We start from the raw sequence: 26,144 nt of genomic DNA on the forward strand, positions 1-26,144 counted from the left end.
TGCACTACGATTCTTCACACACCTAATACACACTGCACTACAATTCTTCACACACCTAATACACACTGCACTACGATTCTTCACACACCTAATACACACTGCACTACGATTCTTCACACACCTAATACACACTGCACTACAATTCTTCACACACCTAATACACACTGCACTACAATTCTTCACACACCTAATACACACTGCACTACAATTCTTCACACACCTAATACACACTGCACTACAATTCTTCACACACCTAATACACACTGCACAGTGATTCTTTACACACCTAATACACACTGCACTACGATTCTTCACACACCTAATACACACTGCACTACAATTCTTCACACACCTAATACACTACAATTCTTCACACACTTAATAAACTACGATTCTTCACACACCTAATACACACTGCACTACAATTCTTCACACACCTAATACACACTGCACTACAATTCTTCACACACCTAATACACACTGCACTATGATTCTTCACACACCTAATACACACTACACTACGATTCTTCACACACCTAATACACACTGCACTACGATTCTTCACACACCTAATACACACTGCACAGTGATTCTTTACACACCTAATACACACTGCACTACGATTCTTCACACACCTAATACACACTGCACTACAATTCTTTACACACCTAATACACACTGCACTACGATTCTTCACACACCTAATACACACTGCACTATGATTCTTTACACACCTAATACACACTGCACTACGATTCTTCACACACCTAATACACACTGCACTACAATTCTTTACACACCTAATACACACTGCACTACGATTCTTCACACACCCAATACACACTGCACTACGATTCTTTACACACCTAATACACACTGCACTACGATTCTTTACACACCTAATACACACTGCACTACGATTCTTCACACACCTAATACACACTGCACTACGATTCTTTACACACCTAATACACACTGCACTACGATTCTTCACACACCTAATACACACTGCACTACAATTCTTCACACACCTAATACACACTGCACTACGATTCTTCACACACCTAATACACACTCCACAGTGATTCTTTACACACCTAATACACACTGCACTATGATTCTTCACACACCTAATACACACTGCACTACGATTCTTCACACACCTAATACACACTGCACAGTGATTCTTCACACACCTAATACACACTGCACTACGATTCTTCACACACCTAATACACACTGCACTACAATTCTTGACACACCTAATACACACTGCACTACGATTCTTCACACACCTAATACACACTGCACTACGATTCTTCACACACCTAATACACACTGCACAGTGATTCTTTACACACCTAATACACACTGCACTACGATTCTTCACACACCTAATACACACTGCACTACGATTCTTCACACACCTAATACACACTGCACAGTGATTCTTCACACACCTAATACACACTGCACTACGATTCTTCACACACCTAATACACACTGCACTACGATTCTTCACACACCTAATACACACTGCACAGTGATTCTTCACACACCTAATACACACTGCACTACGATTCTTCACACACCTAATACACACTGCACTACGATTCTTCACACACCTAATACACACTGTACTACAATTCTTCACACACCTAATACACACTGCACAGTGATTCTTCACACACCTAATACACACTGCACTACGATTCTTCACACACCTAATACACACTGTACTACAATTCTTCACACACCTAATACACACTGCACTACTATTCTTCACACACCTAATACACACTGCACTACGATTCTTCACACACCTAATACACACTGCACTACGATTCTTCACACACCTAAACAACACTGCACTATGATTCTTCACACACCTAATACACATCTTCACTACGATTCTTCACACACCTAATACACACTGCACTACAATTCTTCACACACCTAATACACACTGCACTACGATTCTTCACACACCTAATACACACTGCACTACAATTCTTCACACACCTAATACACACTGCACTACGATTCTTCACACACCTAATACACACTCCACAGTGATTCTTTACACACCTAATACACACTGCACTATGATTCTTCACACACCTAATACACACTGCACTACGATTCTTCACACACCTAATACACACTGCACAGTGATTCTTCACACACCTAATACACACTGCACTACGATTCTTCACACACCTAATACACACTGCACTACAATTCTTCACACACCTAATACACACTGCACTACGATTCTTCACACACCTAATACACACTGCACTACGATTCTTCACACACCTAATACACACTGCACAGTGATTCTTCACACACCTAATACACACTGCACTACGATTCTTCACACACCTAATACACACTGCACTACGATTCTTCACACACCTAATACACACTGCACAGTGATTCTTCACACACCTAATACACACTGCACTACGATTCTTCACACACCTAATACACACTGCACTACGATTCTTCACACACCTAATACACACTGCACAGTGATTCTTTACACACTGCACTACGATTCTTCACACACCTAATACACACTGCACAGTGATTCTTTACACACTGCACTACGATTCTTCACACACCTAATACACATTGCACTATGATTCTTCACACACCTAATACACTACAATTCTTGACACACCTAATACACACTGCACTACAATTCTTCACACACCTAATACACATTGCACTACGATTCTTCACACACCTAATACACACTGCACTACGATTCTTCACACACCTAATACACACTGCACTACAATTCTTCACACACCTAATACACACTGCACTACGATTCTTCACACACCTAATACACACTGCACAGTGATTCTTCACACACCTAATACACACTGCACTACGATTCTTCACACACCTAATACACACTGCACTACGATTCTTCACACACCTAATACACACTGCACAGTGATTCTTCACACACCTAATACACACTGCACTACGATTCTTCACACACCTAATACACACTGCACTACGATTCTTCACACACCTAATACACACTGTACTACAATTCTTCACACACCTAATACACACTGCACAGTGATTCTTCACACACCTAATACACACTGCACTACGATTCTTCACACACCTAATACACACTGGACTACAATTCTTCACACACCTAATACACACTGCACTACTATTCTTCACACATCTAATACACACTGCACTACGATTCTTCACACACCTAATACACACTGCACTACGATTCTTCACACACCTAAACAACACTGCACTATGATTCTTCACACACCTAATACACATCTTCACTACGATTCTTCACACACCTAATACACACTGCACTACGATTCTTCACACACCTAATACACACTGCACTACGATTCTTCACACACCTAATACACACTGCACTACGATTCTTCACACACCTAATACACACTGCACTACGATTCTTCACACACCTAATACACACTGCACTACGATTCTTCACACACCTAATACACTACAATTCTTCACACACCTAATACACTATGATTCTTCACACACCTAATACACTATGATTCTTCACACACCTAATACACACTGCACTACGATTCTTCACACACCTAATACACACTGCACTACGATTCTTCACACACCTAATACACACTGCACTACGATTCTTCACACGCCTAATACACTACGATTCTTCACACACCTAATACACTACGATTCTTCACACACCTAATACACTACGATTCTTCATACACCTAATACACTACGATTCTTCACACACCTAATACACTACGATTCTTCACACACCTAATACACTACGATTCTTCACACATCTAATACACACTGCACTACGATTCTTCACACACCTAATACACACTGCACTACGATTCTTCACACACCTAATACACTACGATTCTTCACACACACTAATACACACCTAATACACTACGATTCTTCACACACCTAATACACTACGATTCTTCACACACCTAATACACACTGCACTACGATTCTTCACACACCTAATACACTATTATTCTTCACACACCTAATACACACTGCACTACGATTCTTCACACACCTAATACACACTGCACTACGATTCTTCACACACCTAATACACTACGATTCTTCACACAACTAATACACTATGATTCTTCACACACCTAATACACACTGATTCTTCACAAACCTAATACACACTGCACTACGATTCTTCACACACCTAATACACACTGCACTACGATTCTTCACACACCTAATACACTACAATTCTTCACACACCTAATACACTACGATTCTTCACAACTAATACACATTGCACTACAATTCTTCACACACCTAATACACACTGCACTACGATTCTTCACACACCTAATACACACTGCACTACGATTCTTCACACACCTAATACACACTGCACAGTGATTCTTTACACACTGCACTACGATTCTTCACACACCTAATACACACTGCACTATGATTCTTCACACACCTAATACACACTGCACTATGATTCTTCACACACCTAATACACATTGCACTATGATTCTTCACACACCTAATACACTACAATTCTTCACACACCTAATACACATTGCACTACGATTCTTCACACACCTAATACACACTGCACTACGATTCTTCACACACCTAATACACACTGCACTACAATTCTTCACACACCTAATACACACTGCACTATGATTCTTCACACACCTAATACACACTGCACACTGATTCTTTAGACACTGCACTACGATTCTTCACACAGCTAATACACACTGCACTATGATTCTTCACACACCTAATACACACTGCACTATGATTCTTCACACACCTAATACACACTGCACTATGATTCTTCACACACCTAATACACTACAATTCTTAACACACCTAATACACATTGCACTATGATTCTTCACACACCTAATACACACTGCACTTCGATTCTTCACACACCTAATACACACTGCACTACGATTCTTCACACACCTAATACACACTGCACTACGATTCTTCACACACCTAATACACACTTCACTACAATTCTTCACACACCTAATACACTACGATTCTTCGCACACCTAATACACTACGATTCTTCACACACCTAATTTGCTACGATTCTTCACACACCTAATACACACTGCACTACGATTCTTCACACACCTAATACACACTGCACTACGATTCTTCACACACCTAATACACTACGATTCTTCACACACCTAATACACTATTATTCTTCACACACCTAATACACACTGCACTACAATTCTTCACACACCTAATACACACTGCACTACAATTCTTCACACACCTAATACACTACGATTCTTCACACACCTAATACACTACGATTCTTCACACACCTAATACACACTGATTCTTCACAAACCTAATACACACTGCACTACGATTCTTCACACACCTAATACACACTGCACTACGATTCTTCACACACCTAATACACTACAATTCTTCACACACCTAATACACTACGATTCTTCACAACTAATACACACTGCACTACAATTCTTCACACACCTAATACACACTTCACTACGATTCTTCACACACCTAATACACACTGCACAGTGATTCTTTACACACTGCACTACGATTCTTCACACACCTAATACACACTGCACTATGATTCTTCACACACCTAATACACACTGCACTACGATTCTTCATACACCTAATACACATTGCACTATGATTCTTCACACACCTAATACACTACAATTCTTCACACACCTAATACACACTGCACTACGATTCTTTACACACCTAATACACACTGCACTACGATTCTTCACACACCTAATACACACTGCACTACGATTCTTCACACACCTAATACACACTGCACAGTGATTCTTCACACACCTAATACACACTGCACTACGATTCTTCACACACCTAATACACACAGCACTAGGATTCTTTACACACCTAATACACACAGCACTAGGATTCTTCACACACCTAATACACACTGCACTAGGATTCTTCACACACCTAATACACACTGCACTACGATTCTTCACAAACCTAATACACACTGCACTACAACTCTTCACACACCTAATACACTATGATTCTTCACACACCTAATACACTATGATTCTTCACACACCTAATACACTACAATTCTTCACACACCTAATACACTACTATTCTTCACACACTTAATAAACTACGATTCTTCACACACCTAATACACACTGCACTACAATTCTTCACACACCTAATACACACTGCACTACAATTCTTCACACACCTAATACACACTGCACTACAATTCTTCACACACCTAATACACACTGCACTACGATTCTTCACACACCTAATACACACTGCACTACGATTCTTCACACGCCTAATACACACTGCACAGTGATTCTTTACACACCGAATACACACTGCACAGTGATTCTTCACACACCTAATACACACTGCACAGTGATTCTTCACACACCTAATACACACTGCACAGTGATTCTTCACACACCTAATACACACTGCACTACGATTCTTCACACACCTAATACACACTGCACAGTGATTCTTCACACACCTAATACACACTGCACTACGATTCTTCACACACCTAATACACACTGCACAGTGATTCTTTACACACTGCACTATGATTCTTCACACACCTAATACACACTGCACTACTATTCTTCACACACCTAATACACACTGCACAATGATTCTTCACACACCTAATACACACTGCACAATGATTCTTCACACACCTAATACACACTGCACTACGATTCTTCACAAACCTAATACACTACGATTCTTCACACACCTAATACACACTGCACTACGATTCTTCACAAACCTAATACACTACAATTCTTCACACACCTAATACACTACGATTCTTCACACACCTAATACTGCACTACGATTCTTCACACACCTAATACACACTGCACTACAATTCTTCACACACCTAATACACTACAATTCTTCACACACCTAATACACACTGCACTACAATTCTTCACACACCTAATACACACTGCACTACGATACATAACATATTCAATGCAGTTGTCTGCCCCATGTGCATCCAGGTTCTTGGTGGAGTTTCTTTGTGTTTATCTCTTTCCCTCCCATTCTTGACTGCAGTCGAGATGCGCGATACTAACGTAAAATCCCATTCTCGACTGTAATCAGGTCAGGTCAGGTCATAGGGTTTTACATGTACATTCAGAACAAGCTGTTGTAGCGCACGCCTCTCCTGGGCACAAAAGCCGGCCAGGACAGACTAATCGAATCGTGACTGGTCTTTGTAAACTTAGCTGTTAACATTCACAGGAGTTATCTAACTTGATTCTGTGAGCACTAGAACAGAGTAGAATGACAATTGAACACGTCAAGTGTACTTTGTTGACTGGTATTCCTATTTAAGTTGTTATTGTAATATCAAAAAGAAAACAAAAAATGGTATCAATTTGTGTAAAACTTATTGATGACGTAATGCACACATGGGTTTGATGTCTTGCTATTTGTATAATATTTCTTTTAAAACATGTTGGACATTATTATTTAATGAAAACTGAAGATTTGTCAAGAATATATTTGCCGAAAATAACTGATAATACAGACTTTGAATTAGATGATGGATGGGATTACTAGTCGTCGATTAAAAGTAAAAATAAACTTTGTGAAAGCGTCATAACAATGACGTCATGGATTGTGATTGTAGGGTTTTTAAAAATACATATATTAAGTTGTGCTGTAAATTTTATTTGTGTAATTAGACTCACTAAGATGTCCTCTAAACTATGACACACATCAAGAGAGCGTTACATTAGTTGTTTTCTTACAATTTGAGGTTGAAAAATGTAGGTTCACAATTACATATTTCACATTGGAAACTTGGGTCAGTGATGACGTTTTGTGGTTGTAAAATTGGGTGGATAAGAGTTAATGAGTGCCACTGGATAGAACGAGTTATGCACGTTACTTTGTATTATCTGTTGTCTTTATGCAGTCTGTGTAGAGTATGGGTAGGAAACAAACATTGATCAAACACAGATCCCCACTCCCTAATAATGACAAATGTAAAACAAAACACTCACGCCACAAAATCTATATTGGTCGATTCCTATAATGATAGTGTGTGTACCTATGCTGTTTAATGTTGTCCATGAAACGGTTTTCATATCACAACATGAAAATTATTTTATTGATGACATTACCTAGATAGTATGAAATGTTTTAGTCGCTGAATGAAAAAAAAAAAAAAGGTCACATATCCGACCGATGCAATGTAGAGGACTAGTCTCACATTAATTTCCTGATTTACAATATGGCTCCACAGTTGTGAAAGTCTCAGCGCCTTAACAAACATGTTTACTTGCAGGTCCGCTTCTGAAACAGTTCATAGAGAATATGAATGGGACGATAAACGGATCTGATCCTGAGGCGAAAATGTTCATGTATTCCGCAGTAAGTAATTGTTTACTGTTCACTGTTCAGTCTAGTCGTATATAGCTCAATACTTAGAAAACCAGTCTGAACTTCTGTGGGTTACTGGATCAATACCCCCTGGTGGAAACGTGATTATCTCTAGAGATGTGTGGTGTACTGATATACCGCAATATGAATTTTTAACAATACATATCGCAATAATTTTCTAGTAGTCTGGTGTATTGCGCTTATATATTTTGTATGTGTGTTAGTCACATGTACAGTCAAACCTGTCTTAAGCGGTCACACAAGGGAGTAGATAAAAGTGGCTGCTTAAGACAGGTGGCCACTGATTACAGGTTGCTACATATAGAGTTTTTAAAACATTTGTAGTTGTTTCTTCTTTTTCGGTCTGTACTGCTACTTAATGAATGTGTGCTTCACAGTTGACTATAAATAAACTTTTGACATGTCACCTCCTTCAGAAAAAAAATGCAACTGGAATGTATTAAATTAACCGTTCTCAACAACTTTGTTTTCTTTTTCCATTTAATTATTTAATTCCTACTTCATGAGGTGTATTGCCATAGTAAATGAATCTACAGATGCCAAGCGTAGCCTGCCCAGAGGTAATTAGATGCATTCCAAGTCATACTTTCTTAATTGATACACAGTCGAGATGTCGGGACTGAATGGGTACTAGTATTCCTAAAGGTGTGAAGATTGGTTATTTGCTGCACCTTAGCGCTATTGTTAAAATATCCCTTTTATATAACAGTAAACATTTAACTTGGCCACTCAATACAGATATTTTAACTATTTGGGATCCGATTTAGGTGGCCGCTGGCCGCATTAGACAGGTGATTGCTTATTACAGGTGCATTTACATTGTAAATCATTTGGGAGGGAAAGAAGTGGCCGCTTAAGGCAGGTGACCACTGGTTACAGGTGAACGCTAGGACAGGTATGACTGTATCCTATTTCCAAACAAAAACTATCAGTTTAAGAAAAGAAACAATAGCTTCACTTGTTCAGAATGAATCTTTATTGACTGGTAATCATTTTATTAAATGATACAAAATGTACGTGAAATTTATAAACTTTATAAATTTTAATAATTAAGAATGGGTCTTCACAGTATATCATGGTACGTTTCACAACTCAGATTCCTGTATCGCAACATATCGCAATATGAACATTTTGCCAATACCCATCACTAGTTATCTCTCATTGTCAGTTACTGCTATATATCAAATCCTGTGGTATTTGCTGTCCTCACACAGCCTCTGAAAACTGAAAATTGGCGTGAGCAAAAGTAGATTTAGGTACCCCATTTCCTTTTTTATATTACCTATTTATATCAATGTTTGTTATTTCCTACCAGTCACCTACAAACAGCACATGGCAATGTTTCATTGTAGCCATCATTGCCTTGTCAAATATCCATTTGACTGCTTTGTGCAGATACAATTTTTGATTATGGTATTGGTTTTGTCACTCATATGGCCCCCACCCTGGTTATTATCTTTTATGTGCTCTGTTATTATCCTCTTGTACTCTGTTACTACCTTCAATGTACTGTGTAATTATTATTAGTTCCTGACTAGTCCATCTGCAGGGGACTATAGGTTTCATCTACGTCAGAATGTCCTCCTGTCTCACATATAATTTTATAATATATAGTATTTCCGGATTATTTTATTTTTTTCCACAATACAATGCTTGTTCTGTCTGTGTTCCAGCACGATGTGACGGTGGTGGCATTGCTGTCTGCGTTGGGGCTGTATAACGACCAACCTCCGCCGTACACCGCCACTTTGATTATGGAGCTACACAAGGAGAATGGACAGTACAACGTCCAGATCTTCTACAGAAACTACACCACCAATGATACCATGGATACCAGGGAGCCGGTGCCACTGACATTAAAGGGTAAGTCACATAATTACATCACGCTTATTAGTCCCCTCCCAGTCCAACCGGAGGGAACTATAGGTTTCATCTTTGTCTTTCTGAAATTTTATACTTAGCTTTATCATATGTGTGCATCTGCGAGTGAATTGATATAATGATGATAGTGATTTTAATGTTTTCCTTTTGCAGATTGTGATTTCAAGTGTCCAATGGAAACCTTCCTGAAACTGACAAAGGATGCTGTTCCCACCAACTGGACAGAGGAATGTAAAACATCCAGTGGTGATCACTCTCACAGGTTTATAGTTAACTTAGGTATGTTGATATTCAGTTACATCAGGTGAAACACTTCTTCTGTAGCAACCAACATGCTCTCTATAGCAACAACAACAATAGCACAGTGCTTTTTTTTAGATATTGTCATGTGCTAAAGTTAAAGTTTGTTTTGTTTAACGACACCACTACATGGAGTAGGGCGTATCCCAGTGGTAAAGTGTTTGCTTGATGCACGGTCGGTCTAGGATCGATCCCCATCGGTGGACCCATTGGGCTATTTCTCGTTCCAGCCAATACTCCACAACTGGTGTAACAAAGGCCGTAGTATGTACTATCTTGTCTGTGGGATGGTGCATATAAAAGATCCCTTGCTGCCAATCGAAAAGAGTAGACCATGAAGTGGCGACAGAGGGTTTCTCTCAATATCTGTGTGGTCCTTAAGCATATGTCTGATGCCATATAACCGTGAATAAAATGTGTTGAGTACGTCGTTAAATAAAATATTTCCTTCTTCCTTCCACTAGAGCACATTGATTAATTAATCATCAGCTATTGGATGTCAAACATTTGGTAATTCTGACATGTAGTCAAAAAAAAACAATCAGTTGAATAGATCTACTGAGGTGGTTAAATCCTGCGACACAAGCACCACTCAACCAACTGAGCTAAATCCTGCCCCCCCCCCCCCCCCCCCCCCCCACATCATATGCTAAAGACAAAAATGCATGTTTCAGACAACTTCATTTATTAATGTCAGAGTAAACAATATGGTTTTCCTCCAGAGATTTATTGTATGGTATGCCCTTAGTGGGCCTTGAAGCCTACCAGTACTGGTGCCGAAGTTATGGTCTTTTAAAAAAAATCATTTCAACAATGACGTAATGTATAATATAAAGTACAATAAATACTCTGTTGTAATACTCTTTGTGTCTTTGTAATAAATTGTGTTTAGATATTTACCAAATTGAAACGCAATCACCACCATGGCCATGCAGTAATTATCAAACAATTAATTTCCAAATGTTGTCTTTCAGTGAATCAGAAATCAGCTTATTTTTGGGTTTAGGCTTCATGTGTTACATGCACATTTTCAATGACGATGAATAATTTAATCCAAGTATAATTTCCATTCATCAAATATAGCCAAATAACAACCAATGTCTTTTGAAAAGGCCACACGAAATCCCCACTGAATTTAATGACACGTCGTTACATGTATTACTTAAAACATCAGACTAGATAAAATGTATGTTTATTGACTTTATGATAATGTTGTGAGACACTGCATACTTAATGATAACTTGCCTGGAAAATAAGCATCTGGTGACGGACAATGTCTGCTACAAATTTACATTTGTCAAGCTTTAACAGTCACAAACTTAATATTAGTGATCATTTTATCCAACACAAAATGAAGTATTTCTGTGTGGAAGCAGTTCGATGCAGAACATTTTAAAATACGTATTTAAAATAGTGTTTTGACCACGGCATATGAAGTATGCACATGCTTATAGAACCTTTGCTACAACGCCATCGCGTTTGGCCAGAAAAAGAGTTTCCCCATGTCTATTAATAGACCTGAGTAAGTCTGATGAGCTGATGTGCTCGAAATGGCTCAAGCAACCAATGCATCTTTTAATGTGAAAGTTTAAACTGAACAGGCAATGAATAATCCAGTTCCATTGTGTTTCTTGAATGTAGATGTAAGTTGTATCACTGAAAGCGCACGATCCTGCAGGTAGTGGTCATTATTTACCGCAGAATATCACATCGGCAGATTAGACTGGTAGTGCAATATGTGCATGCTTTGGGTTAGCTGGCAGTCTATATTTATCATCATTACCTTACCTTAGCTTGTGTTACGGTTCTGACAAATGTCAATTAACCAATCAAAATTAAATGGAAACTTTTATTTTGAAATAACTATAGTACACATTATTCAGTATGTTTATTAGGAGCTTTGTTATTATAAAGTTATATCGGTTACAAATGTGATTTCATAGTCATCATCGCAGTGAGGTGTTTACAGCGATGTGTTGCCGTATATTGTTCTGCAGAAAAATGAAAGGAATGTCATTTATCATCATGGCCGAGTTTAACAATCGCTCCTCTATAATCTTACAGTACTTGCCAGAGAAACTATTCAAAAATTAAGGGAGACAATCCCAACTTGCTTATGCTTCATCATATAATAACTGCTTTGGAGACATTTGGAACCATTTTCTGACAGTGTCCAAATTTTGCTTAGCTTTTTCCATGTACATCGGTAAAACTGGAAGCTACATGTACTTTTATCTGTAAATATCACGTTGTCAAAGTTATAGTTACAATTGGCTATGCACCAGGTCTCTCTTCTCTGTTTTTACCATAGTCTGACACCCAATAGCCGATGTATTTTTTATGCTGCGGTGTCATTAAACATCTATTCTATTCTCTGTTTATGTTCATCTGTTATGAGTGGTATCTTTTGTGATACAGATTTAACATACTCACTATTAGGCTAATGTTCGACTAACTCACTATTCTCTTCTCACAATTTACTCCAAATTATCAAAGAGAGTGTGTATGTCATCTGATGAGAGCATCATCACGTGATGTATAATAGCAACAAGAAAAATCCCTCATAAACATCCTACTAATGTACCTAATATTCATTGCTGTGACGGTACATTCTCTTAAATTTGTTTCGCCTGTGGCGATTTTAATTGTGTTAGAGGGCCGTGTGCAGTTTATTGCCCGTAGCCCAGATGGGCAACTTGTTACGTAAGACTTCTGCGCGACCGTCCTCGATCGGTACGCCTAATACACACCCTCAGCCAGCTGCGGAGGCCATGTGGCTAGTAGTTACGTAATATCTCCGGTAGTGCTGTTTATGGCCAGGACATTGCTCGCGGTTGGCGACAGCCAGACTGACGATCAGAGAGAAATATACCGACTCTAGTAAATGTAGAATATGAGATGATACGTGAGGTACCGCCTTGTTCCCCCAGGCCAATTCTGATTTGGGAATAAATAGCTAGGATTTAGAGATATCTAGGAGAACGAATTAGGACGGCTCCAGGGGATCACGAACGTAGTCCGTTAGGACTTGGTAAATATCATTTCTGCTCTGTGTATAACCTTGATGTGATTGATGTGACTTAAATATTTTAATACTGTATTATACCAATATTCTTTAGACAGTGTCTTCGGTCATCTGACGAAGTAAATCGTAGACTTCTTGTTCTAACATTATACGAGTATTGGTAATATAAAGCTTAGCCAGTCATCCTAGAAGACCCTAGGTAAACTGTAGGTTATTGTCTTTATTGTGATAAGTATTAATTCTGTGTTACAAGGTTACTGAATGAGTAGTTAGGGTTAATTAAAAATTAACCCGTTAGGAATAGAGCTGTAATTCCTTTATTAATTAAGTTCCCCAAGAAGCGTTCCTAAATTATCACACGTTACTGAACGAGTAGTAAGGGTTAATTAAAAATTAACCAGTTAGGAATGGTGTTGTAATTCCTTTATTAATTAACTTCTCCGGGAAGCGTTTCTCAATTATCACACGTGTGGGTGTGGTGTAACGGTGAAGTGATTCGCATATTGTGTAACTAGACACCTAGAGATTAACTAATTAAGTGATCAGTTCTGGGTTGTTATTATTGCTGTTATTAATTTACTACTACGGCTGTACATTTGTCAGCGTAGGATTAATACAGATTCCAAAGTGTATTGTGTTTTTGTTGTGTTTCTAGAGAACTAACGTGCTATAATAATATATACTTTATATAAGATCGTATCTCTGATCATACCTAGAGACGAGCCATACTAGGGTTAACAGCCTGTTACAGAGAGATCTAATAGATATACAGTTAGGAGAGATATTTTGATAATCGTGTTTTATTCAGTTACGGGAATTATAGAATCCCCGTGACAATTGCATAAATTTTTTTGATTTTATTTGAAATAAATAAAACATCAATGTTTGAAAAAAATTGGATTATTTTGCCAGATCCATGCTCTTCGCACTTCTTTTTTTTAATGACAGTGTACATTGTGCTTATAATATTTTATCTATTTAAATTGGATATCTGCATTTTTGTTGTTTAATATTATTTTTGTCTTTTCAGCGACGATTATAGCTTCGAGCATCAGTCTGACTGTGGTTGGCATGTTAATTGTCATCATCGCAATCACGTGTATACGTCGACGGCGTCAGGAATCTCACAAGTCATACAATAAATTTTTTACTTAGAACCTTTAGAATTTAACTTGTGTATGACTCTGTTGCCAGTTGTTCAGATGTCAGTTGCATTGACCAGAGGTTAACAGAAATGTCCAAAACCAAGGACTGAATCAATCTAAAAAAATATTAAAAATTAATATAATATAATTAAAAGTAAAATATTAGACTAACTCACGGTTAATTTAACTATCCTTTGAACAACTGGGCCCATTGTGTGTCACATTCAACAAGTACATTCCACAGTGAGAAGGGGTGGGACTTAGCCCAGTGGTAAACTGTTCGCTTGATGTGCAGTTGGTCTGGGATCGATTCCCATCAGTGGGCCCATTGGGCTATTTCTCGCTCCAGCCAGTGCACCACGACTGGTATATCAAAGGTTTGGTATGTGTTATCCTGTCTGTGGGATGGTGCATATAAAAGATCCCTTGCTGCTAACCAAAAAGAGTAGCCCATGAAGAGGAGACAGCAGGTTTCCTCTCTCAGTATCTGTGTGGTCCTTAACCATATGTCCGACGCCATATAACCGTAAATAAAATGTGTTGAGTGTGTTGTTGTGTTGTTAAATAAAACATTTCCATCTTCCCACAGTGAGAACAAATTCCAGTTGTTCAGACATTGGTTGGTTTAACCAGTGGTTAACAGAAATGTTCAAACACGCCCCCCCCCCCCCCCCCCCCCCAAAAAAAAGAAGAAGAAAAGCACATTGATTTTTATCTTATCATCGGCTATTGGACATATGGCCATTCTGACATATTTCTTTAGGGGAAACCCGCTGCCCGCCACATAGGCTACTCTTTCCGATAAGCATCAAGGGATCTTTTATATGCACTTTCCTCACAGACAGGACAGCACATACCACGGCCTTTGATGAACAAGTTGTGGACCACTGGTTGGAACGGAAAATAGCCCAAACTGCAAATGGGTCTACTGAGAAGGATCGATCCGATGACCAACCGCTTCACAGGCGGACATGCTACCTACCACTTGAGCTACATCTCGCTCCTGTTCAAAACCAAAGACTGAATCAACCTAAAAAATAATATGCAACCATGGTGTTGAAACTCAATTAGAACAATCAAAGGTATCCATACATAATCAAATTTAAAGTTTATTTGTGATTGTGCAGAAATAATTAACAAAAACTATTAAGACTAACCCAGGGTTAATGTAACTATCCTTTGAACAACTCGGCCCATTGTGTGTTGGAATGAATGAATTAATGAAGGAATGAATGTTTAACGACACCCCAGCACAAAAATACACATTGGCTGTTGGGTGTCATAAAAAGGTAAGTATATGGAAATATTATTTATACAATTATGTAAATTGTGTCCGATTCAACAAGTGAGAACAAATTGTTTCCACCATGATGTAAACCATTTCTTTATTGTGTGATGATGTGTGTTATTTAACGAGGCACTCAACACGTTTTGATTATAGTTATATGACATCAGACATATGGCTATGGACCACAAATAATTGGAGAGGAATCTTGTAAACACCACTCCTAGAGCTACTCTTGTCTTTTAGTAGCAAACAATCGTTTATGTGTGCCATCCCACAGACAGGATAGTACATACCATGGCCTTTGTTATACCAGTTGTGGAGTACTGGCTGGAATGAGAAATGGCCCATTTTATTACCCAAATGGGCTTAAGTATACAATGTAATATTTTTTCAATAATTGCACAGTGTGCAGATTGCTTCTATAGCCACTGGTTGGCTGGTTTAAAACTAACAATGTTTGGTTGGTTGTTCACCACAGCCGGAACTTCACTTTCATTCACATAATGTTTCCATTCAGGAGTTAAGATTACACATACGTTACAAGATCTACAAAGAGTCAGATTACACATACGTTATGAGATCTACAAAGATTTACATGAACATTTTAGCTCATTTATTTCAAAAACATGAAATGGTGTATTTTCATAAGCAGTGGCTTTAATAGCATAGAAAAAGTAGTTTCTAATGCAACCACAGTTGTATTATTTTGTAATGTGAGTGGACACCAGTGATATTAATGAGTATGTGTAATATATAAGAATGTATTTTTATTTATTGTGGTATTTGTCGTCTGGTGATATTAAACTTTCTGACCCTGGTACCTGAGGGTCAAACTTGTTCTCTCATCTCATCAAATACATTTGGAACTCCCACAAAATACTCCAGAGTCTGGACTCAAGAATCTAATAGCGTCCGATACTTTAACACCATGGCAATGCCATACAAATTGTATGCGTATGACGTCATTAAAGATTGAGTGTCGACTCTAAATGTTTTATAAGCACAGGCCCAGGATGACCAGAAACACATTCCTTTTGCCAACATTGATAATTTACCGTATGGAAGAAGTTGTAAGTAATATGCAAGTTAACAGCCAATAACCTTTGATTCACTGTGATATATCATCTGTAAGTAACCACTATACTCTATTCCAGTAATTCACTGTGTGAAATATCATCTGTAACTAACAAAAACTTTACTCTAGTCATTCACACAGTTTTTGTCAAATAAAACATTATTACTCATGGTTAAAAATATCTTGGTACATACCAAAGTGATACGTCCCACTAGAACGCCAAGTGGGACCTAACACTTCGACATCACAAGATACATCATTGATTAGCGCATTACAACCTTACAGGAACATCAGCCAAGCAAGGTTAGCGATATAAATGAAGATTGACTATGGGTAATAAATAGGATATTAAACTCACTACCATTTCGTATCATGTTTATGTCCCTCGTGAAATAATTTTCATTGTCGCTCATTAAAGCTCATGACAATTGAAAATTATTTCACTCGGGACATAAACATGATATGAAATGGAAGCTCATTTAATATCCTATGATTATGTGTAACAGCAATATTCCCATCAGCAACTTACAATAATAGCACACACACGCACATTACTGCAGTATGCAAGTCTTTAAATATTTGTAATCACAGAGCAAGGATGGCTTACACCAACTTAAATTGTATTGGGTGTACTGTTTAATTCCATGGAATTCTTATACAGAACGCCACTGAAAATCGCACAAATTAGATTTGTAAATGTATAAAGAATATGAGAAAACTAAAATAATACACTTAACTCATTTTATATAACCGGATGTATTCCAGTAAGCAATAAATAGTTATTGTGTTTCTTAGCAACGTCACACATGCGATAGCAATACTTGTAGCAGCTGAAAGCTGGAGTTCATTATATATGTATTTTGCGATGTTACGATGTAAAAATAATGAATATCAATATTTGTACAGCTTTTCTTGGTAGCTTTACTTCTATGATGTGGATTTTTTTTCTGTTAAAGCTCATTGATCCGAGAGTGGAATACTCCAGTCTCAGCTGTTTGTATTTGATTTTTTATTGTCTCATTGTTACTTAGCAATTTGTCCGTGTGTATGAGCTGTATATTAATATCAGGATAATGGTTGTGTGTGAAGAGAATTAAGTTCTCCACTGTCTATTTTTAACTTTTAATTAACATGTTTTTAGTTTATTAAGTATGATGACGTTCTACAAACATTGTTTTCCAGACTCCGATATTCTGGACATGAAAATGTGTTTAATGTGTAATTTTACATCTTGAAAGGGACCAGCCTCAGTGGTGTCGTGGTTAAGCCATCAGACATAAGACTGGTAGGTACAGGGTTCGCAGCCCGGCGCAGGCTCCCACCCAGAGCGAGTTTTAATGACTCAATGGATAGGTGTAAGACCACTATACCCTCTTCTCTCTCACTAACCAACTAACCCACTGTCCTGGACAGACAACCCAGATAGCTACGGTGTGTGCCCTGGACCGCGTGCTTGAACCTAAATTGGATATAATCACGAAAATAAGTTAAAATGAAAAGGAATACATTATTTGGGAATGGGTGATCTCATTTTGCTTCTCTTTGTGTACGGAGGAATACTTGGCTTGTGAAAATCCTCTGATATTTTATGTACTGTGTATGTTACTAATGTTGAAGCTGCAGTTTCAGCTACATGACTTTGTATATTTTTATTGTTATCTATCCATTTACAACAAACCATACAGGTTAGAGGGAGTAACATAAATTTGTGGCCATTAAAATACAGGCTTAATCAACTTACATCTAATATAGGTCTGAATAAAACAGCTATTAAAGGTTTAAATATAAAGAATTATATCAAATACATTTGAGTGTCCCTTTAGCCCATTTATTTTAAATTTACTTTTAAAATTTTGACAAAGAGAAGAAATGTAAATTTCAAACACAAATATTATAGGCAAAAGTCCATTTTGAGTTACTTCAAATAGCTGGATGACCAGAAATGCGTAGAATATACAAATTTCAAGCAATTAAAATTTAAGTATATTGCAATATAATAATCATACTTCAGCAAAAAAATAGAAAACAAAACAAACCTGAATAATTAAATTTGAAAGGTGATATTAGCTGAAAACCTGTATCAGCTTCTACAAACTCTGAATAATCACATAATATATTCATGGTTTTGTACATAATATTTTATTTATGATTTTGTGTTAAATACTTTTGTGTTATGTCCATATCTTTGTATATCCATATATTTGTATATCCATATGTTTGTATATCGATGTATGTTATCAGAATGTTGTTATATTTCTCTTGTGATGATGTTATTTTAATTGGCTTGTCAGCAATATATATACCTTACTACATGTATATATGTATCTTGCAGTGTCCTCAATAATTATATCTAATAAAGAGTTGTTGACAGCCATTCCACTGCATCCACACAAATACACACATGTGTTTTATGGAAATAGGGTGGGATGTAGCACAGTGATAAAGCATTCGCCAGAAGTGCGGTTGGTCTGGGATCGATCCCCGCCGGTGGCCCATTGGGCTATTTCTCATTTCAGCCATGTGCTATCCTATCTGTGAGAATGTAGGAAGTTCCCTCTATTAGACTATATGTCAAAATTACCAAATGTTTGACATCTAATAGCCAATGATTACTAAATCAATGTGCTCTAGTGGTATTATTAAACAAAACAAACTTTAACTTTATGTTACAACTGAGCGTGTATTTCAGATTCCAGGGGCAGATACAGAATGTTTCTAGGTAGGGATGCAACAGTACAGTAGGGAGGCACCTACAGTATTCAAAATTATACTGACGTGTAGTATTTGTATGGCAGTCTTCTCCAGAAATAGCTAACTGACCATGATGTTACATAGCTTATCTGCCACTAAAAAGTAAAACATTTATCGTATTTATTTCATAAACACTGGATTTTCGGGACATTTTGAAGTTGGAGGTGTACACACCACAAGCACCATTGGCGGATCCAGAGGGGGGTCACAGGGGTCCCGTGGCCTACCCTCGTCATCTAATGTGCCCTGTTTAAATGGCTTCTTTTTTTTTTTCATTCATCACCCACTAAACAAAGATCATTGGCGGATCGCCCCCACGTCCTTTGATGCGCCCTTTTTAAATGGCTTTTTAAAAATTATTCATAATCCACTAAACAAAGTAAAGGGTCATTTTTTTTTATATCAGAACACTTCGCTTTATGTCGTAAGCCGTATTTTCACGTTCGCTGATTTTCGGCAATTGCCGATAACAGTTTCTCTCATTCGGATACAGTTTTTCCCGCTTGGAAATTAAAAACATGCCACACCGGTGACGAACTTTGCCGAAGTCGATGGTTTGAAAGGCATGGCGCATTTGAAGTAATGACAGAACTATACCCGGTTATTATTACTTGCTTAGACGAGATGAGAACTTCACCGAAGGACTGGAATCGTGACACCATCGATGACGCTGGTTGTTCTTTTCTTCGAATTCATCATGACACTCATTGTGACAATGTCCTGCATGGCATACATACGAATCGTAACCGTCTGTCTTCAGGGCAGATCACTTGACATCGTGAAAGGCTACCGACATATTATTTCCGTTCAGACTCCGAGGAATATTACAGAAGAAACCTCACTATACCGTATTTGGATCACATCATACAACAGTTTTTGGAACATTTCAGTGACAGTCACGTTACTGCAGTTAAGTCTCTTCACCTAATATCTGTCACGAGGCAAGGATTAGCGGAATTGACCAAGCCTTTGATTGAATACCACAATGAAGATTTACCCAACCCATCTGATGTATCAGCCATTGATGTTGAACTAGATTTATGGGAAAGACACTTAATCCATGTGCCAGGACCCAAAAATGTGGCCAATTGGTATCACCTGGTGGGACGAATGCTCATAGTGTTTTTTGTCAAGGTCTACATCCCTAGGGATAGAAAATTTATGATAGCATGATATTCAAAGCGTCCTACGTGTATTACCCGTTTTGTGACCCTACCCCCCATTTCCTTGACAGTTATATTTTTACAGAATTTCTAAAGGATGACTATATTAAAAGCATTGTAAAATATTTGTCATGGCATTTAGGAATACAAAACGTGGATGATGGGGAGTTAATGGACTAGAGAATTTAGATATGTTACCAATATTGAAATGCTTTGGGATTAGGGTCTCGTATAACACGTTTATTTTTGTTGTTTTTTGTAACGTTACAAAATAGAATTCACACAGTTTTATTTTTCAGTAGAAATTTTACATAAAGTTTAGTCTCAGCACCTCAGATATTCTTTTTGAAGGATCTTATTGCAGAAGCTTATAGTGACATCTAATTAATATTAATATATATATATATAGTTTTCTTGGAGGTGTTTCTGTGTAACAACGCTTATGGATAACCCTACCACTTTTCCTCAAAAGCAGTATTTCAGAGGAATTGTCAACTGAATAAATGAAAACATAAAATATTTATTTAGAGAGTGCGTGTGTGTGTGTGTGAGAGAGAGAGTGCGTGCGTGCGTGCATGTTTTATTTACGGTTACGTATCATCTGACGTGATTAAGGACCACAGATATTGAAAGAGGAAATTTGCTGCCACTTCACCCTGAGCTACTTTTTTTTTTATTAGCAGCAAGGAATCTTTTATATACCGTCACACAAACACAGGGAAATACATACCACAGCCTTCATTAAACCAGTTGTGGAGCATAGCTATAAAATAAAAAAAATGGTCCACCGACTGGGATCGATCTTAAATATATTGTACTGTGCATCAGGTGAGTGCTTTATCACTGGGCCATGTCCCACCCCGTGTCCGTGTGTGTGTGTATGTCTGTCTGTGTGTAGTCCTCTGGTGGGGCATGTCCCACCCCGTGTCCGTGTGTGTGTACGTCTGTCTGTGTGTGTGTGTGTACGTCTGTCTGTGTGGGGCATGTCCCACCCCGTGTCCGTGTGTGTGTGTCTGTCTGTAGGCCTCTGGTGGGCGTGTCCGTGTGTTTGTACGTCTGTCTGTGTGTGTGTGTGTACGTCCGTCTGTGTGTGTGTGTGTGTGTGTACGTCTGTATGTGTGGGGCATGTCCCACCCCGTGTCCGTGTGTGTGTGTGTGTGTCTGTCTGTAGGCCTCTGGTGGGCATGTCCCACCCCGTGTCCGTGTGTGTGTTTGTACGTCTGTCTGTGTGTGTGTACGTATGTATGTCTGTGTGTGTGTCTATCTGTCTGTGTGTACGTCTGTCTGTCTGTCTGTCTGTCTGTCTGTCTGTGTGTGTGTGTGTGTGTGTGTCTGTAGGCCTCTGGTGGGGCATTTTATGTACCTATTATGTGTTGTATAGTCCAGTATCACATTGGGGTGGGGAAGAATCAAATGATTGAAAAAAAGGTATTGATTAGTTTTTAAATGGTCCTACAGTGTTGTCATGTATATTTGCAATATGTTGTAAATCCTCTGCAATAAAAATGAATATATTATACTTTACATGTTGTGTGTTATATTTAGGCGCAAATAACAAAGGACATGTACACTGTTTATGTGCTGTCCATATGTCTGTGTATCCATGTTCAAAGCCGAGTCTCAGAAAGTGGTTTGTATACTTGTATCTATATTAGAGTCGGAAGGTAACGTTGCAAGTTCAAAGTATGGCCTGATTCACACATTTTGTATTTAAGTATTGTCTGTTATTTCTTTTATATTCACCAGGGTATGAACAAAAAACAAAAATCATGATTTTTATGATTTTATTTTTTGTTTTCATACCCAGATGAAAGTAAAAGAAATAGCAGACAATACTTATAATTAAATTTCAAACATATTTTCTAATAATAACACTAAAAGTTCATATTTTATTTTGTTTTGTTTTTTGGTTAATAAACAATATCGCTCAATAAGACAAAGTACCAATATAAAGTGACGTCAGCAGATAAGTTCCCTAACAACGTTATTTTTACTGTTAATCGCAAAATGAACAATCTCGCGTTGCTACTGCTGGACCAATGGTATGACGTTAAATTGTAATTAATGTAACGGAAATTTAATTAATTTTATTTTAAATAACTAACAGTTGGTTCTCTTTATGATATGGGGTTGACGTCCAGTTTGGCACATTATTCATTGATGTGCATAATTCACTTAACTCTTACGACTGGGCGATGCTGAAGACAGCTTCGTGAATTAGGCCCGGCCTCTTATTTTCGGAGCTATCTTAGGGCTACGAAATCGTAAAATCCACTTTTGACTGGACCAGTCATCCGGGAGTTTTTGCAGTTAAAGTTTATTTTGTTTAACGACACCATTAGAGCACACTGATTTATTAATCATCGGCTATTAGATGTCAACCAGTTGGTAATTTTGACATATATAGTCTTAGAGAGAGGAAACCTGCTACATTTTCTATTACTAGCAAGAGATCTTTCATGTGCACCATCCCACAGAATAACACATACCACGTCCTTTTTGATATACCAGTCGTGGTGCACTGGCTGGAACGAGAAATAGCCCAATGGGCCCACCGACAGCGATCGATCTTAAGACCGACCACGCATCAAGCTAGCGCTTTACGACTGGGTTACGTACACAGCCCCATTTTTTGCAGTGACTATACATGTACAAAGGACAAAACTATTAATGTACTCAAAATGAATCTCTACCAATGGAAGTTTTGATAAAGTTGTGACTGCCTTGATGAATCGTTGTCGAGTGCTTTGTCTATAGAAGGCCTGCCACTCCCAATGACCATACAGCTTAGTCTTGGGCCATGATGCCACTGGAGCCTCATTCTTACACTAGGACCACCACGAGGACGGACCGCCGGATTAAAAAGACAAACTAGCGCATGGTCATATAATTATTGTGATTAGTGCTGAAGTTGGTGCCCTACAGTGTCTCACTTGTACGGGTATTCGAGTCCTGTGAACATACTGGAGTCTTGTTACTCGACCCGTGTCCAAGTACTCGGAGACCCTAACACGTACAGACATGTATGTTTTATGTACATCATAAATTAGAACATGAGAAAGTAAATCAATTGTATTGTCCATGAAATATCCATGCTTTATGGGTTATGAAGCGGATAAGCAGTGATCTCTCATAATACAGAAATAACGATGTTTTTCTTGTTGTTATTGACAGAATGAATGAATGAATGTTTAACGAGACCCCAGCATCAAAAATACATCGGCTGTTGGGTGTCAAACTATGGTAATGCAAACAAATAAAGTGATGATCAACATCAATATAAGAATTCAAGATTTAAATAAAAACAGTGTAAAGAACTGCGCAAAAATACAAATATCACAGATAGATACTGACTTTTACTCGAAATTTCAATTTTGTGCTGTATTGGCCATTCTCAAAGAGAATGTTACACCCCTGCACCACAGAGACATAGCCTAATGTATATAAATTATTAAACTAAAAACATTAAATTCAATATATATTGCGATTTTGTTTTGTTTACTTGTGTATATTCTAATCTTTTTGATGCTGTATGGGTTTTGAAGCGGTATATGATATTACAAAAATATATATTACCTCCAAACAACTGGAAACGATGTGTGGTGGTCCATGAATTTCATATTAAAGTTACATTCTCTGGTTACCATATTATAACATCATGTACAAATGTGAAATACAAGCTCAAATGCACTTTTAAAAAAAGTCGTGTCTGTTCGCTATGAACGGATATCGTCAAACGTATACGCTTGATTCGTCGCCTGTGCCGCCATAGCTCGGCAAAGCACAAACGACAGCCTGTTGTCAGTTTCAGTTAACACGTGCGTTTGCCGATTTCAAATTGTAGGGTTCGTCTCAAAAAATTAAAAGAGAAATCTTGCGCTGTACGAAGAACGTTCGGTTGAGGATACGGTACTAGAGAATCTAGTTAAAACCGGTTTGATCTTGACAACGTATTAACGACAGTCGTACCTTCCTATTTCAGAAGTGTTAGTAGAACTTTCAAAGTTTAGTTTGTATACTAGTAACACATTAATCATGTATATATTTTTAAAATAAACAATGAACGTTTTCAAAGTACACAATGAACGTTTTCACTTCTTAATTTTACGTGTTAAAATCGACAAATTCAAATAAATATTATTTCGTTTGGAAAGGGTAAAGTTAGTGGAGGGTTATTTAACGACATCAAAGATAAAGCATATTGATTTAATAATCATCCGATTAAATAAAATGTGTTGAGTGCGTCGTTAAATAAAACATATCCTATCCTTCCTTCCATCTGCTGTTGGATATCTAACATTTGGTAATTTTGACATATAATCTTAGAGAGGAATCGGGTGCATGTGCAGGGGGAGGGTATTGGAGGTCGAAACCCTTACTTGACCAAGCTTAAAAAAAATTGAAATGTATTTTTGGGGGGAGCATGGCCCCATATAAACTTCGCTCAACACAGTCTATAACCCCAACCCGATGAAATCCCTGCACACGCGCCTTGGAAACCCGCTACATTTTTTTTTTTAGCAAGGGATCGTTTATATGTACCATCCCACAGACAGGATATCACATACCATGGTCTTTTATATACTCGCCGATGGGGATCGATCCTAGACTAACCGCGCATTTCCAAAAAACACCTTTTTAGGTCTAAGTAATCAATAAAAATAACATAGTCTTGAAAAATGTTACGCAAATCGAACACAGTACCCTCTTCCTCTACCCCTAGAGCGTTACGTAATTAGTAACACCCCCTTACATGTAACGCGTATGCCAACAGCTGGCCACTGACAAAATTTCACGTTAAATCCCCCACCCACCGACCCTTGGAAAGGCGTTGTACCATACCTCTATGGATATAAATATGTTTTGGAGATATGAGACGACCCCTCAATCAAGACAGTTAAATTTGTTCAAAAATTGCGAAATCTCACGTGATCTCTTGTTTGGGGAATTCTATACTTGTGATAAGCCATTGAAAACCGAGATCGGA

General features: G+C 37.9%; 1 protein-coding gene across 1 annotated transcript in view; it reads left to right on the forward strand.

The window, feature by feature from the left end:
* Positions 1 to 14,892, forward strand: part of LOC121382322 (testicular acid phosphatase homolog) — a 57,710-nt gene extending 42,818 nt beyond the window's left edge. Inside the window, exons 8-11 of the mRNA XM_041511902.1 lie at positions 8,414 to 8,499; positions 10,203 to 10,392; positions 10,564 to 10,689; positions 14,766 to 14,892. Of these exons, the coding sequence (XP_041367836.1) occupies positions 8,414 to 8,499; positions 10,203 to 10,392; positions 10,564 to 10,689; positions 14,766 to 14,890 (527 nt within the window). The 3' untranslated portion in view covers positions 14,891 to 14,892. The remainder of the gene's footprint in view (positions 1 to 8,413; positions 8,500 to 10,202; positions 10,393 to 10,563; positions 10,690 to 14,765) is intronic.
* The last annotated feature ends 11,252 nt before the right edge of the window (positions 14,893 to 26,144 follow it).

The sequence above is a fragment of the Gigantopelta aegis genome, chromosome 9, assembly GCF_016097555.1.
Source record: "Gigantopelta aegis isolate Gae_Host chromosome 9, Gae_host_genome, whole genome shotgun sequence".
NCBI lineage: Eukaryota > Metazoa > Mollusca > Gastropoda > Neomphalida > Peltospiridae > Gigantopelta > Gigantopelta aegis.